The 17,472-nt window shown below is 33.6% G+C and overlaps 1 protein-coding gene and 1 pseudogene across 1 annotated transcript; one reads left to right on the top strand and one right to left on the bottom strand.

The window, feature by feature from the left end:
• Positions 1–176: 176 nt before the first annotated feature.
• LOC147929862 (uncharacterized) lies at positions 177–7,035 on the top strand (annotated as a pseudogene).
• A 715-nt stretch (positions 7,036–7,750) lies between these two features.
• Positions 7,751–9,185, bottom strand: LOC147929861 (uncharacterized). Its single transcript, XM_087480145.1, has one exon. The coding sequence runs from the start codon at positions 9,123–9,125 to the stop codon at positions 7,842–7,844; it is 1,284 nt and encodes a 427-aa protein (XP_087336271.1). The 5' UTR covers positions 9,126–9,185; the 3' UTR covers positions 7,751–7,841.
• Positions 9,186–17,472: the final 8,287 nt, after the last annotated feature.

The raw sequence follows: 17,472 nt of genomic DNA, 5'->3' as shown, positions 1-17,472 counted from the left end.
GTAGTGTAATTGGTAAGAGAATTAGTTAGTGTTGTCACGGTATGACATGTTACTCTAACGGTTTTAATTAAGGTGAATCATATAATGCTGGACAAGGAATGGGTGCATCTTTGCAGGTATATCGATGTTAATTTATACAGTTCTGGTTGTTCGCTGGGTTTTGGGGTATTTAATAAATGTTTTGCTTGTCATTCATTTGTAGACTTGATCCTGCTTATGAGAGAGGTGCATGGAATTTTGTTCGGGCTGTGGGTGAAGATAATGATGACAATCAGTTGATAATTTGCCCTTGCAAAGATTGTTGTAATGAAGATCGTCACTTAGGGGTTGATGTTGTTGATCATCTAGTAACCAGGGGTATGGATGAGGTCTACAAGTGTCGTAAGGATTGATACCATAACGAAGAAGTTTACTCAGTTTTTGAATGTGATAGCAAAGTAAATCAGTGTAATGAAGAGATTGCTAGGTTGTATAGAGCTGCTGAGTATTTAGATAAGGAGTTGGCTGGGTTGGATGAGTTCTCTGAAATTGCAGAGGGAGAGGAAAAGAAAGAAGATGCGTTCCTGGCAAAGTTAGCAGACGCAGAAACACCTTTATATCAAAAATGTGCAAACCATAGTAAGCTATCAGCGATTGTCTCATTATTTCGACTTAAGACACAAAATGGGTGGTCTGACAGGAGCTTCAATGAGCTACTTGAGACACTGCCAGAGATGTTACCTGATGACAACGTGCTACATACATCATTGTACGATGTGAAGAAATTTTTGAAGTCTTTTGATATTGGTTATCAAATGATACATGCTTGTATCAATGATTGCTGCCTATTCAGAAAGAAGTTGAAGAAGCTTGATAGGTGTCCACATTGCAATGCTTCAAGGTGGAAGGTTAACAAGGAAACTGGTGAAGTAAAGAAAGGTGTCCCACAGAAAGTTTTAAGATACATTCCAATAATTCTAAGGTTGAAAAGGATGTTTAGGTCTGAGGAAATGGCCAAAACCTTAAGGTGGCATTCTACTAACAAGAGCAAGGATGGGAAACTCAGACACCCTGTAGACTCTGTCACTTGGGATCAAATGAGTGAAAAATATCCTCTATTTGCTGCTGAGGAAAGGAACATGCGGCTTGGGTTATCCACAGATGGGTTTAATCCGTTTAACATGAAGAATAGTTAGTATAGCTGTTGGCCTGTCTTGTTGGTAAACTACAATCTGCCTCCACACCTATGTATGAAGAAGGAGAATATTATGCTCACATTGCTCATTCCTGGTCCACATCAGCATGGTAACATTATTGACGTCTATTTAGAACCCCTTATAGAGGATCTAAACTATTTGTGGAACAAAGGAGAGCCAACATATGATGCATTTAGTAGATCTGTGTTTACGCTAAAAGCAATGCTTCTGTGGACCATTAGTGATTTTCCTGCCTATGGGAATCTTGCTGGATGCAAAGTGAAGGGAAAAATGGGTTGTCCCTTGTGCGGTAAACACATAGATAGTATGTGGTTTAAGTTTGGCAGGAAGCATGTTTATATGTGTCATGGAGAGGGTCTTCCACCAGCACATAGGTATCGGGTTAAAAAGGCTTGGTTTGATGGACACGTAGAACATGGGAGAAAGTCTAGGATTTTATCTGGTCAAGATATTTCTCATATTTTGAGAAACTACAAAAATAGTTTCGGGAGTTTTAAAGAATCTGCGAGAAAGAGAAAAAGAACTCCATGTGTTGAAGAAGAACATGACAATGAGGGTTTATCTAGTGATTCTGAGGAAGAGGAAGACGAGGATGTAGACGAAGAAGAGTTGTCCAGATGGAAGAAAATGTCAATATTCTTCAATCTACTGTATTGGGAGGTATGTTATTTGCATCCTATTATATTAAGTAATTTTCAGAATCAATTTAAAGTAATTTTCTAAAGTATTGGTTTTTGATTGAATTGTTTTTATAATTCAGGAACTGCCTATAAGACACAATTTAGATGTCATGCATATAGAGCGAAATGTAGCTGCCAGTATTGTCTCAACATTATTGCATTGTGAGAAATCAAAGGATGGTTTACATACTCGTAAAGATCTGGAACATCTTGGTATTAGGAAAGATTTGCACCCTAGTACCAAAGGTAAAAGAACTTATCTTCCAGCTGCTTCGTGGTCTTTATCTAAGTCAGAGAAAAAGATATTCTGCAAATGACTATCTGACTTTAAGGGGCCTGATGGGTATTGTTCAAATATATCAAGGGCTGTATCATTAGATGAGTGTAAGGTAACAGGTCTCAAATCACATGATTATCATGTGTTGATGCAACAACTCCTCCCAGTTGCACTCAGAGGTTTACTACCAAAAGGTCTTAGGATTGCAATCTTTCGTTTGTGTTCATTCTTCAACCACTTGTGTCAGCGAGTTATTGATAGGGAGCAGATTTCAGTAATGGAAACTGAAGTTGTCGAAACTCTGTGTATGTTTGAAAGATATTTTCCACCAAACTTCTTTGATATCATGGTTCATTTGGTTATACATCTTGGAAGGGAGGCTAGACTAGGTGGCCCAGTTCATTTTCGTTTTAGTATTCTATATTTTAGACTATGTTTATCTTTTAAACATCTGCATTTTAACTTGGTTGTCACTACATGATGCATGCATGTATATGAAAGTGCTAAAAGACTTTGTTAGAAACCCAACAAGACCAGAGGGTTGTATCGCTGAGTCCTATCTAGCTGAAGAATGTGTGAGGTTCTGTAGTGATTTTCTTAAGAAGACGAGATTGCTAGAATTAGACAGGTTAGTTAAACTCACATAGTTGTTAATATCTTCATACAATGTTTTATTATATGTTATTCTAACTTTGTTTTATTTGTGATAGAGGCAAGAACCTGAAGTTGGTGAAAACTCAGCTCCTGCAAGAGCCATAGTAAGCTAATTTGAGATTAGTTATTTGTGTTCATACGAATTTCTTACATTTGTCAATAAAATTATTGTAGAGTGTTAACACGCAAGCACGTCACTGTGTGTTGGTGGACTGGTCTGGTACTGATGAAAATGTGGCTGAGGGACTTCTTTTATCATCTGATCTAGAGGACTTCAAGAATGACATCCCCTTCGGCCCTCTTTCTGTTAAAGTTTTGGTTGAGAAAGCAATTAACACAAAATCCTTTCTTTGGACACCTTCAGTAGGGATGTTTAATGTTGAGCAAGCTATTGGTGAAATGATTGCATGGCCTGAAAGTAAATGTGTTCTTATAGACCAGATGGGATTTTTTGCTGAAGAGATTCCTCTTAGGGTAAAGTTTCTTATACAAAATCATACTTCTTATTCTAATATGTTGGCAAAATGATTTATGAGTTTATTATTTTCTGCACTTGATAGAGCCCACATCAGATTGTTTGAACAAGTGCAAACTGCTGGACTAGTTTGGTAGAACTGATGGAGTTGTGGCTGAAGGTCGTTGGCAGTGTAATGAACCAAAAGCGTTGGTTAATGATATCCCTCTTGGACCAAATGCAGTCAAAGTCTTTGTCGATGTGGTACATGGAGGAGATACATTCCTGTGGAGGCCTACACCACAAATTAGATACCTTGGCGACTCTGTCAAGTCATTCGTAGCATGGCCTGCCAATAAGTGTGTTTTAGAAGATGCATCATAATCAACTTTCCAAAGGTCTCCTACATCATCTATACAAGCACCAAGTCCTAAAACTGCATCAAATGGTAAAAATACTGCATCTCCAGGTTCTAACACTCCAAAAGCGACGGTAAAGATAAATCCACCAATTTCTCAGTCCCCACTCCAAAATTCTCAGGTACTTTTTCATATGGTATAAAGTGGCTCTCATTTTTCTGTTATTCTAATTGTAATATAATGGTTTCTTTTGTAAATATTGTAGAATGATATTGTCAAAGAAAATCAGAAGTGCAAGTTAATGGAGATTAGCGGAAAGAACCAGGTGGTTGCTGAAGGACGTTGGGCTTCAGACAACCCAGACCAGACTGTTCATTTTGTTCCCTTAGGGCCTAATGCAGTTAAGGTTTGGGTTGACATAGTGAAGGTGAATGCTGCCGCAGTTTGGAAGCAGTCGGCTGAAATTGAATGTATGGGAGATGCAATTGGGACATCCATTGCATGGCCAAAGGATAAAGTGATATTGTGTTAAAACTTATCAGGTTTACTTTACTACTGTTTCTGTTTGATCGAAGACTTGAATGATGAATTTGAATTTTGTAATGAATTGTTGGATTTATAATATAGTGTTGGTTTGAGACATGTTTGCTAAATCAGGTTTTAGGGTCGTATTCATACAATTGAAAGCTGCTAGCAAGCCATATATCATAGCATTAATGAAATATCTTGTAAAATACTATAGCAAAAGAAAGTGTTGCAACAAACCAATTAGTAACACTTTCCCAACGCTATAATGAAACAAATATAGCATCAATACCAAAGGCTATCACAAGATAACATAATCAATAGCAAATAGAAACCGCTATTATTTAACAAATATAGCGTCAAAACGAAAAGCTATCATAAGATAAGCCATCCATAGCAAATTGATAAAACGTTATTGTATAGAACTTACAACGTTAATAAAAGAAGCTATCATAAAGAAGATCAATTAATAGCAAGTCAAAATCAACGCTATCATATATTTAAAATACGATAGCAAACCCAAAAACGCTATAATATGTGTGCGACCTATTATAACTGCCGCTAACATAGCATTTAATAATTCACTATTAATAACATATAATAGCATTTTTGTATTGCTAACAAAACTTATATTTCTTGTAGTGTTCATTTCAAACTTTTTGAATAATAATGACAAGCTTATATACATCCAAATAATACCTTTGGAAATCCACTTAACAGTTTTTCATTTTCGTATATATACATCAGGCTGGAAAATAGCATATGTATTTGGAATCTTATCCATATATATATGCATCTCATCTTCGGTGTCAAAGTGATCAGTAAAAAAGAAAATGGTTTCGTATCATTCATATTAAACATCTTGATAACCTTTTTACGTACATACTCATCATGTGACAGTTTGAGACCTTGTATATAACCTAAAAATATATAATCATACAGTTTTTTTTCTTTTCAGATTCTAGCTATCTCACTACAAAAAAGATGGCATTTAATTAAAGTCGGTTTTTATTCAGTGTAACGTCGGTTATAAACTGACTCTAAGAATTTTGCATCAGTTACTAAACCGACGAAACACTGCCCGACGCAAACTATATTCACTTCACTTAAAAGAACGACGCTATGTTTAACGTCGAATAATTGGCGTCACTTTCCTAAGTCAATTTTGAAACTGACGTGTGAACTATGAACACGTCGTATTATTTTTTTTATTAAATTAAATTGTAAATTAGGCAGATTTAAAACAGCAATTAACTCAAAAGTAAATTAACTAATCAAAATAATAATTATACCATATTAATCAATAATCATCAATCATCAAAACACGACATACATAAGATCCAAGTCACTAGTCATTTTGACATGTTTTCAAACTCAGATAAACCAATACAAGTGATACAAAAATCTAAACATTGGTTCACTTGTCCACTTGGATGAGTAGCTTGGGAAAAGATGAAGAGGTGAAGAGAAGTTTTGGTTGATTCCCATCAGGAGAATGGGTGAGGATCCTATTGAGAGCAACTTGAAGGATTATTGAAAGCAACTTGGAGAATCCTATTGAGAGCAACTTGGTTCAGACCAAGAGGCCTAAGGAGATTAAAAAAGCTACCTAGAGTCTTGAAGAGATAAGGAAGGAGGTTGAAGTGAGGGTAGCTGCAGCTAGGTTGTACAGCAGAAGTCAGACTCTTCCCCGTCGGAGTCCTCTACTCTTTTCTGCCCTTCTCTCATCTTCGGAGTCTTCTACTCTTTTTTCTTGGAATTGGAGTCATTAAAGAGATTACCTTTAAAGAAACAACAAAAGACCAAGCTGTTACCGTTACACATATTGGTTCTACATAGGTAATAGTCCTCTAAGTCTTAGTTGTCACACAACCACATCTTCACTAAAGGAACTTCCGGACTTGTATAAGAATGATCATAACTTCAATTACCAAAAAGACTAATTCTGTCTAATCCTAAAGCCTAAGGATTACTACACAGCTCTAATCCCAGTCAAATAGAGATACCAAATGGAGTTTAAAGAATCGAATGATATATGTGTACACCTACACATGAGTGAAACCAGTCTCGATGTCAAACAAGACGTAGTAGCAACACCTGCACACTGCCTTTCTTTAAACTTCCTGAAAACTCGAACTTCTATACAAACTTTTGGAAAAGTTCCTAAGAACAACAAAACATTGAGAATTAAATTAGAATTTTATAAACAAGCAACAAAAGGATCAGTAGTTATGAACCAACTCACCATAGATTCAACATATATAAGTACACTCGTTACAGTTTCGTTTATACTGAAACTTTCTATAGAGATCGAATCAAACTTAGATTCAGAAGAAGATTACCTTCAATTTCTCTGAAATTTGAGTTTCGTCACATTCTACATCAAAATTCAACATGAATCCACTACATCCTTCAACGAAATTTGTAAGGCATTGTTCGAATCAAGTAGTTATCATAAAAAAAAAAAACAAATACGAATAAAATTTAGGGTTTACAAACCTTCCTGAGCTATTGGAGAAGCGTACTTCCGGAGACGACGGAGAAGGAAAACTCAAATCGCAAAACTGGAATCAATTGAAGAGATGAACGATTCTCAAAACAATTGAAAAAGCAGAAAACGAAACCTCCATGACTAGTTTGAGTTCATCTCTCCAAGCGGAAAACAAAACAATTGAGGTTTCGTTTTCTGACGGTATATGATAAACTGACGTGATAAACTGACGGTATATGATAAACTGACGTGATAAATCAGGCATGTCCAACCGGCTTGATAGCGCAGTCCAAGTGTGGAAAACAAAAGGTGGTCTCGAGTTACTTCCTGCCAAAGAACTTCACTGAACTCACAGTGCAGGAAAAGGTGGTCTCGAGTTTCAGGGTGAACACCGCATAGAATCTCACGTATATATGTTTAATGGATAGTTACTGAATTGAAAAAAGAACACGCATTCTTGATCAATGGAATAAAAATATACATTCAATATCATTTGTTTCGATTAATAAGATAACAAATTATGGTGAAACTGAAATTGATTCATTATTCAAACCAAGCAATAAACAAAAAAAAAAAAAAATCCACATAACTCCATATTACATTCTTGACATCGAGATTTAAATATCTATCGAGTTCCCTCCGTGAGATTACATTCTCGTTGGGGAACCTTCTCCCATACACTTCCGTTATCAGTTAAGGTTTGCATTATGCGCTAACGCGTGATCGTATTCGTTGGGGAACCTAAATTTAAAGATACGGCTCAATCTTTATTGAGTACCAAGCTGTTGCTTTTCATATGGAAACCCTAACCATCTCTCGATTTCCATTTTGCATGTAATAAAGATGGGCCAGTTAAACCCAACTGTAATAATTTCACGCTTAATTAATTCTGGATTTGGCCCTGAGGATTCTTTGGCAGAGGCCCAAAATTAACACATTTTATATTCCTTTTGTGTAAGTGAATATGCAAAACCCTAATCATATTACGCTGATACGCTCCCGTTCTTTTTTTTTTTTGACTTTGTGGCTGAGAGAACATGTAATACTAAAATGGCTGATTAAAAGCAGAAGATGAACAACATTAATCAAAATTAAAATTACAAATCATTAAAAAAGAAAAGAAAAATTTAGGATAATAATCTAATGAAACACGAAACTGAATAGCTTGAGCATAGTCTTCTTCTTGAGCAAGTATCATCTTGTACTTACGTTGATTTCTTATTCAATGGAATCTTTTTCACTTTAGTCCCATTGTCCATGGAAACTCTCGCTGTAACAGCCAGTGATATTATCATTTTTCCGTGCTCGTCCTCCTTCTTCTTCTCCTCATCAGATATTATTATAACATCATTGACAGTTGCAGGACCAATGTCTGGTTTCTTGGTGACAAACGAACCATCTTCTGGTGGAGCTTGATCGTGAGGAGCCTGTGGTTTCTCCAGCGGCGGCAAGGGATCCACATTCATTGCCTCAAACCCTTCCAAGTTCTCTACTACAGGCAAATCAGAAAATATGAGACTATCCGTCTCTTGTTTTCTTTTGTTCACTCCATCTTTGTTACGCTCTCCGCATAGACGACCACCACCATCGGTTATGTTACCGACAGATCCATTACCGCCTTGGCTGCCGCCTACATCGATGTCTCCAACATTAAGTATCTTGGAAACAAACGAACCATCTTCTGATGGAGCTTGATCGTGCGGAGCCTTTGGTTTCTCCGGCAGCGGCAAGGGATCCACATTCATTGCCTCAAACCATCCCAAGTTCTCTATGACAGGCAAATCAGAAAAAATGAGACTATCCGTCTCTTTTTTATGCTCTCCGCATAGACCACTACCATCGGTTATGTCACCTACAGATCCATTACAGCCTTGGTTGCCGCCTACATCCATGTCTCCAAGGGCATTTCCTTGGCCATCAGCAATTTGGATGCCGTCTACATCCATGTCTCTAAGGGCATTTTCTTGGCCACCACCGTTTTGGCTACCGTCTCCAAGGACAAATACTTGCGGTTGATCAAGGTTGTCCCCATAACCGATTTGGATGCCGCCTACTTCCATGTCTCCAAAGAAATTTCCTTGGGTTTGATCAAAGTTTTCCCCGTACTTAGTGGTTTGACTACACAGCTCCGACCAAGCGGACGAGGCTTCAGCACAAGCTTGGTGGCGACAGGGCAAGGGATTGTGTGTGGAGCGCAGGAGATGCATAAGATTCTCAAAGTGATTTACCAAAAGCGGTCCGGGTTGTGTCATTCTAACCATGCCGTATAAATCTTTTGACCCATCCGGCAGCGGGTTCTCTGCGGCGTAAAGAACGTCGGCAATTGCACTCGCTCTCTCAAGCTCGTCTGGCAGTTGACTTCTTACTGGCTGTATCTCCTTAATGGTTTCTCGAACTTCTTTATAAGCTCCATACTTTAGAAGGAGCTTGCAATCTTTGATGAGTTTTTCGTCTTCCGTTGCTGTGCGATTCTGTTCTTCCGATGACATGATAAGATGAAAGCTTTGGAAACGGGGAGAAAACGAGAGAGAGATAGAGATAGAGATAGAGATAGAGAGGGTTAGTTTTGGTTTAAGACAAAAAATGATAGTTTTTCTGATGGAGAGAGACACTGGTTTTATAGTAAGAGTTATTCAACATTTTGCTGAGGTTTCTTTTAAATAAGGTAACACATTTTGTTAAAGAGGAAACACATAATTGCTAAAAAGGAAATACATTTTGCTAAAGACCAATTAATTATTTAACTTGCAAACATGTATTTTTTTTCAGGAGTTTGTGATAAGATTTCTTGAAAGTTTTTTTTTTTTTAAGTTATTTTTTGAATCACCATTTTTTTCACAGATACCGTTAGTTATAAATGTTTCATATATATATATATATATATATTATCTATACGAAATTAGATTTAATTTTCTTTAACTCAATTATTAAGTTAGTATTTATGTATTTCCTACAAAAAAAGCTAAACAGTAATTGATATGATTGAATTATTCTTTATTTCACTGGAATATGTTGACTGTCATTGTTATATTTTGTTAAAAAAATATTTCTATAATTTAAAGTTTTGACTAATTTGATATTTCTGGAAATAAAATTTTATTATTTTTGAATTAAGTAAATTATTATTCTGTGATTTTTGTTGTCAAAGGATGAAGCCTAAAGTTTGACTATTTTATTTTATTTAATACGTTACTGTAAATATTACTTTGAAAAAAACCTTATTACTGAAATAGATTATATATAAACAGTGATTAAAACTCATTTTTAATAATTAGCTACTGTGTTATTTATTTAGTGGTTGTCAATATAAAACAGTCAAACAATTATTTTTTGGGGTCTACTTCTGGATTTCTATCCTTTTTAGAGATTTACATATATAGAAAAGTATCACACATTGTGGAATCTTTAACACAGCAATTATACAACTAAGGATATCATCATTATCCACATTTACTATAACTGTATGACTAAATTTCTTTAAAAAATTTGAAAAAGTTATCATTTAAAAAACTTACAGCCTTTTATTGGTTTAGGAGGTTATTGCTTTGAGAGTTAAATAGAATTTTAATGACTTTAAAAGTTATGTAAAATATGTTGTTATTCAATCAAATACTTTTGAAAACTCTCTTAAAATTTGGTATTTTTGGTTGTGGATCTGTAATAAGTTATCTAAAGTCTTCATAAATCTATTGTGTTATTGGATTAAAAGTTATATCAGGCCAGTAAAAATTTTATGTTATTCAAGTTAAACAAATGAATTTTGGATTGTTAATGAACTTAACTATTATGTTATTGGTTTAAGATTCTATACTATTTTTTTCATAAAAAGAATTATGTAAAACACTCTCATCAAATAAAGAGATTGTGAATCATAATCCGGCACCAACTCCCTTGGCGCCTACAGTCCTATCGGCACCAACATCCTCAGTTGTCACACTCTAATCCACGGTATCACTAACCGCCGGACTTCTGCCCCTACCATCACCCTCTCTAGCCATATGCACTACCATGAATAGAAGGCTAAACAAACAATCCAAACCATACACTCAACACAACTTACCGTGGAATAACTCGAAGAGGATGTTCTAGGACCCCATGCCACACATAATTGACTAACTCACAGAATCAATCAAGCATGCAATCGCAAACATCAACAAAATAAACCTAGTGAACCCCTACCTAGAACCCTAAGGGTTCTGATAACAAACTGAAACGACCCGCCCCGTTTTTGTTTATATTTTTTAATACAAAAATAATAATCTAATGATCCCATACTCACTAACAACCTAATCACATTCAAACCAAACAGCGAAATTCACCAAACATTAAAACCAATAACCAATAACCAATAACCAATAAATCAATAACAGTAATAATTCAACCAATAGAGTCATAAAACATTAAACCAGCAACCAAGAAACATTCTAATGACTCAACTCTAGTAACTTAACAGAAGCTAGACAACACATCAACGAGCCACTAGAACATCCTCCTCTTCATTGCCTTGATTCCACGATCACACTTTGCCTTTACCTGCACCACAAACACAAATTGAGATGCATGAGTATTGTCACACACTCAGTGAGGTAATACTCCCATCTACTGGGCTATACACACAAGCAACTGAGATTCCAATGTTAAACAAGCAACAAACAAACACAAACATACCATGAAAACAAGTATCAGCCGTCTAATTCCTCCAAATCGTCTGAAACTCATCCAAAAGTCCTGGAAACTCACGGGAACCAACAACCAACCAAAAGCATACAAGAAAACAACACAAACAGCTACAAAACAAGTAAAAACAAAGATTCTCAGGCTTAAATCGGCCATATCATGCACTAATCTCTTTTGCAGAAAATTTCTGACCCAAACTAACAAATGCCATTATTCTCAATATTATGTTTCAAAACATATAAAAAACTATTTATATCTAAAAATAAAGCAGCTAGAGAAAATGGAAAAAAATACAATAACTAATTAATTAGTATTGCCGCTATGTTATATATGTATTCATCAGTTTTAAAATAATGCAAGTTCTGTAATAGTTTGTTTTAGTTGTTATATATGAGCTTATTCGATATTGAATCGCAAATCTAGCGGTACATCTTTTTTATGTTCTCCCGTGTGAATAATAAAATTTGAGATTCTCAAAAATAGCACAAAAATATTTTTTTTTTACAAATTTAGCACAACAACTCTAAAATTCCAAAAATAACACTATACTTCCAAATTAAATTCTAAATTCAAAATATTAAATCCTATCCCTCAAAACTGTATACCTTAAATGTGAAATTAAGAACCCGAATCTAAAATAAAAAATTTTAAAAATTAATTTTAAATATTTAATGTGTTAAATAGTGCTATTTTTAGAAATTCATGGAATGTGTGCTATAGTTGTCCATCAAACTTGTTTTAATGCTATTTTATAGAACTAAATTCATGGAATGTATTTCTCTAATAAAATCTCAGATTCTATAGAACCAAATTTTTATGGAAATAACTTACTTAGGTAGAACAATAATATAACAATAAATAATTAAACTAAATATGGTAAAATAAACTTTATGATTTTTACCTGAGAATCAAACTTTAAAAAAATGGAAATGATGTTAGCAAGAAGTTACTATTCTAGTTTAGAAACAAAAGCCAAATTTAAAACGTAATGGTTTTTTTCTTCAGTTTTAATAATCATTTACAACAAATTAAAACGTCGCTTAGAGCATTAACACCTTGTAACATATTTATGTACAGAACCTATAAATTTGACCCTATACAATTTAAGTACTTGAAAACACACTTAAATTTTACACGATTAGCAAATTTATTTCACATACTTTTTCTAAGACATTATTGAATTTCTATTAGAATGAAGACAAATGTTTTGTTTTTGACTCTTCTAGTTTTTATTTCATCATGTAAGTTTATTTCTAGATCAGGATGATATATAGGATAATTATAACTATTTATAAATCAATGTTATGTTTAATAGTTTTACATATGTTTTGAAAATTTTACAGGTACATCAACAACTATAAAATCTTTTAATTCAGAAGCAAGAATATATCCTATCAATTCAGCAGCGACCTCCCCTATAGATTTTCATTTGGGTGAAGACATACATCTTGGACAATTTCGCGCTCGTGGCTATAGAGCTTTATGTTATGACTGCAATAGGGCTTGTCAGAGAAGAGATCTAGCTTATGGTAGATGCAGGAGGATTAGAGGAACAGTTACATGCCGTTGCTCTTTTAAAAAAATGTATAAAGATTAAGAAAATGTTATTTGATTTCAAAATTAATAAATATAATTTGACAGAAAATATAATAAAATTTTAATATACCAATGTTTTTATATTGGAGTAGCGAATTATCATTACGAACCTTAAGTGGTAAACATTCTTAAAAAAAAATCATCATTACTTAAAAAAAAATAATAAGAATATTTTAAATACTTTAGAAAAATATTTTGGAGTTTAAGTAACTTAATTGTACATATCTACACAATATTTTACAACTTTAAAGAGTTTAAAAAATGTGGTAAATATAATAAAACTAAAAAGTACATTCGGTTTCTTATGATCGACTAAAAAAATATTAAAGTTTCTAGGATGGATTAGCATTGACAAGTATCTAACTGCAACTTACCCTACACAGAAAAATGGATCGAGTTTCATGAAATAGAAGTAGAAATGGCGAGAACAATGATACAAGCCAAAGTTCTATTAAAAATGTTTTTGGCTGAATTTGTTCATGTTGAAGCCTTTTTGTATAAATCAAAAACTAACAATATTAAAGCACTTGAATAAGACACCGAATCTTGTAGTGGAACAAAATCACTACGTGATATGTGAGTGACTAGAAATATATGTTATGTTCACATGTTAGATGAAAAGAATAAGAAATGGGATGACAAATAAAAACGCGTTATGTTGGTGTACCTTAGCCTTGTAACGGATTTGGATATCCGGTGTTTTTAGGAATATCCGGCTGTGGCTCCGAATCCGCTGGATTCTTAGTTCTAATATACAAATCCAGATCCGTTTTATCCAGGTTTTGGATATCCGTTAATAAATGGATATCCAGATCCGATGTTTTTTGGTTTGGGATAAAATCTTATTTTTCTTTCACTAAAAAAAAGTTTGACTCCACCACCAAAAATGATCGAAACCTCCGCCGAGATTAGTTTTGCAAATCATAAACCGTTGAGATCTTAGGTCCTCATCTTGGTCTTCATTTTGAAGCCATAGTTAAACTTGTTCTCTTCTTCTTATTAGCCGGCGAGTATCTGATCTCATCTCACGGTGGCTATCCATAGATTCACTATGGCTGCAAATGGTGATTAACAAATTGAACCAGCTGAATATGTTGAATAATGATGGGCTGAATAAAAACGAGCTGAACCATCAAAATGAGTTGAAGAAACTGAACGAGCTGAAGAAACTGCAGAGAAATAAATTAGTATGTCAAATGGTGACCATTAATTTGAATAGCTGAATACAAAAATATAATATTAATAATCTATCGATAATAGTATATTAAATTATATATTATTAATTCTTATTTGGAAATATATTATTAAATTCTATAAGAAATAAAAAAATAAAAAAACTAATATATTATTAATTCTTAATTGGAAATAATTTTTTTATTACAAAATATTATAATAAATATTACAAAAAATGTTTTATGGATATAAAAAAGCTTGATCTGCTAAACGACAAAATAAACAATTTACACAAACGAAAAGAATAGTGATACAAGTTATTGAAACTAATAAACTTCAAAATACGTAGATGAAATATACCTTTCACTCATGGCTACAATTGTTTATGAAAAAGGTGTTTAGCTCATAATTAGTTTTTTCTGAAGATAAATTGCGATGAGCTATGTACGTATATATAGGATCTTATTTTAGTTTTGATTTTAATTAATAAAAATATGAATTATCCGAAAAAGTTTAAATTTGAACTCATTTTGCGTACTAGAAAATCTTTTATTTATAACAAATAATGCTAATTTAAATTATTTAGTTTAATATAGAACATTTAATAATGTGAAAAAATTGCAAACAAAAAAATATTATTAGTTAGTGCACGCTTCGTTTGTTACATATTTCAAAAAAAAAAAAATACATATATATATAATAATGAAAAACAATAAATATAATTTAAAAAAAAAATTAACTCACAATCTTTGTCTTTTCTAAATTATCGAAATAGCAATCTAGATTTTGACGATTTTATTGTTAAATGATATATTTTTTAAAGCCAAAAATATTATCTTAAATATGTAAATTAAATATATTTTTTTCTGGTTGAACAATTTTAGCTAAAAAGTGATATTTTCCAGCCACAAGGTGGGACCCAATAAATTTAGGTTGAAAACATAATTATCTTAAATGGTGAGTTTTTGACTAAAACTACGTTCAACCCATTCAACCAGGTTGAAAAGTATAACCATTTGCAGCCTATATAATAAACTATTTATATCTAAAAATAAGCCTATATAATAAACTATTTATATCTAAAAATAAAGCAGGTAGAGAAATACAATAACTAATTAATCAGTATTGTGGCTATGTTCTATATGTATTTATCTATTTTCAATTAATGCAATTTCTATAATAGTTTGTTTTATCTTATTTTTTCTCGTATGAACTTTTACGCATGCATGCTAGAATTAAAATTTTATATATGAGCTTATTCGTTATTGAATCACAAATCTGGCGGTACATCTTTTTAAGTTCGCACGTGTGCATAATAAAATCTCAAATTCAATACAACCAAATTTCAATAGAAATGACTAACTTAGGTAGAACAATAATATAACAATAAATAATTTAACGAAATGTAGTGGAAACGATCCAATCCGTTTTTTTTTTCTTATAATAATAAGAAACTAGTGGTCTCACACCCACTACCACCTAACCACATCCAAACCAAACAGCGGAAAATGGTTAACAGATGCCAATAATCAATAACCAATAACTAATAAATAATAAACCAATAGTATTAAACCAACTAACCGAAACATAAAACATCAAACCGGCAACCTAACAATGTTCTACTGACTCAACTCTACCAACCTAACATAAGCCATAAAACACCCAATCGGACCAATAGAACATCCTCCTATTAATTGCATTGATTTCACGATCACACTTTGCCTTTACCTGCACCACAAACACAAATTGAGATGCATGAGTATTCTATAAACACTCAGTGAGGCAATGCTCCCATCTATTGAGCTATAAACACAAACAATAAGTTCTCTTCATGCCACAAACAACAAACAATAAAACAAACTACACAATATACAAAGCATTTGTATCATCAGCTGCTACTAAAGAAGGATGTCAACAAACACCAGAGGGTGTTGATCGACACTGGCAATCTGATGTCGACCGACACCTTGCTCGACATCCCCGAAAAACCCTAGCTGCTCGACACCTCCACATGGTGTCGATCGACACTCGCAAAAGTCATCGAATCGTCCTCGCGTTGGTGTTGACCGACACCGATGCTGAACATCGATTTTTTTGATCAGAATCTGAATCTTCCAAGGAAAAGCACTAAACTCCAAAATCTCCCAAAAACGCTATCTTTCTCTCTGTTTCTTTCTAAAAATGTCAACAACCTTGAAACCACGACCTAGGTCAATTTCCCACTTAAGTACTCCGGTTTTAAGGTTTTACTTAAACCAAACCGAACCAATCTGGCGAACCAAAATTTGCTAGTGTCGATCGACATTACCCCTGGTGTAATTCGACACCCATCCCCAAAATCCACAATTTTGATGAAGAGTTTTTTAAACATCAATAAAACAACAACTTTGACACTTTCTTCAAAATCACATTTTTGCTAAAAATATCATATTTGCCATTATTTTCAGTATTATGTTTCAAAACATACAATAAACTATTTATATCTAAAAATAAAGCAGAAAATGAAAAAGAAAAATACAATAACTAATTAATATTTACTGACTAATATAATTGATGAGAAATACCCTAAAATAGCACTAAAACAAGTTTTATGGACAACTATAGCACACATTTCATAAATTTCCAAAAATATATTTAACACATTAAAATATTTAAATGAATTTTTAAACTTTTTTTTAGGTTTGGGTTTTTCAATTTCACATTTAGGGTATAATTTTGAGGGGTAGGGTTTAATATTTTAGATTTAGAATTTAATTTTGAAAGATTAATTGGAGCTATTTTTGGAATTCTAGAGATGTTGTACTAAGTTTGGAAAAAAACTTATTTTGGTGTTATTTTTGAGAATCTCCCTATATTTATTTATCAATTTTAAATTAATGCAATTTCTATAATAGTTTGTTTTAGTTGTTCTTCTCGTATGAAATTCGAGAGACTTGCATAGAAGTTTAAAAGAAATTATTTGGCCATATATGTCACCAAAGTGTCCTTATCTTTTCAGTCAATGGTCTTAGGAGAAATCTAGAGTTAAGGATGCTTGAGCTGGAGTAGTCTCAGGATGGGTGACCTTCCGGGAAGTGATTTTTGGAACTGTGCGAATGAGAACAAACCACATGGAAAAATCATGTGGTGATTTGTAGGGACGATAACAATTATTTAAAACCTCCCGGACGTAGCTAACCGACCGTCAGATATGGATGAGCTCACATGCCTATTGAGAAGATGTGAGGCCCATTAAGGAAGGTATGCTCATATACTAGGATTGGACATGGGGCCCACTAATAGATGGCGGTTGGAGTGTTACAGATCGTGGAATCATGGATATGAGGAGGAGGATGATCTAGGGTCTTGGTTTTGTGTTGTTGTTCTCTATATTTATGTTGTTTGCACCTA

This window comes from Camelina sativa, chromosome 13, assembly GCF_030686135.1.
Source record: "Camelina sativa cultivar CO46 ecotype springtype chromosome 13, ASM3068613v1".
Lineage (NCBI taxonomy): Eukaryota > Viridiplantae > Streptophyta > Magnoliopsida > Brassicales > Brassicaceae > Camelina > Camelina sativa.
Note: the sequence above shows the minus strand (reverse complement) of the source record. Positions and strands in the feature narration are given on the sequence as shown.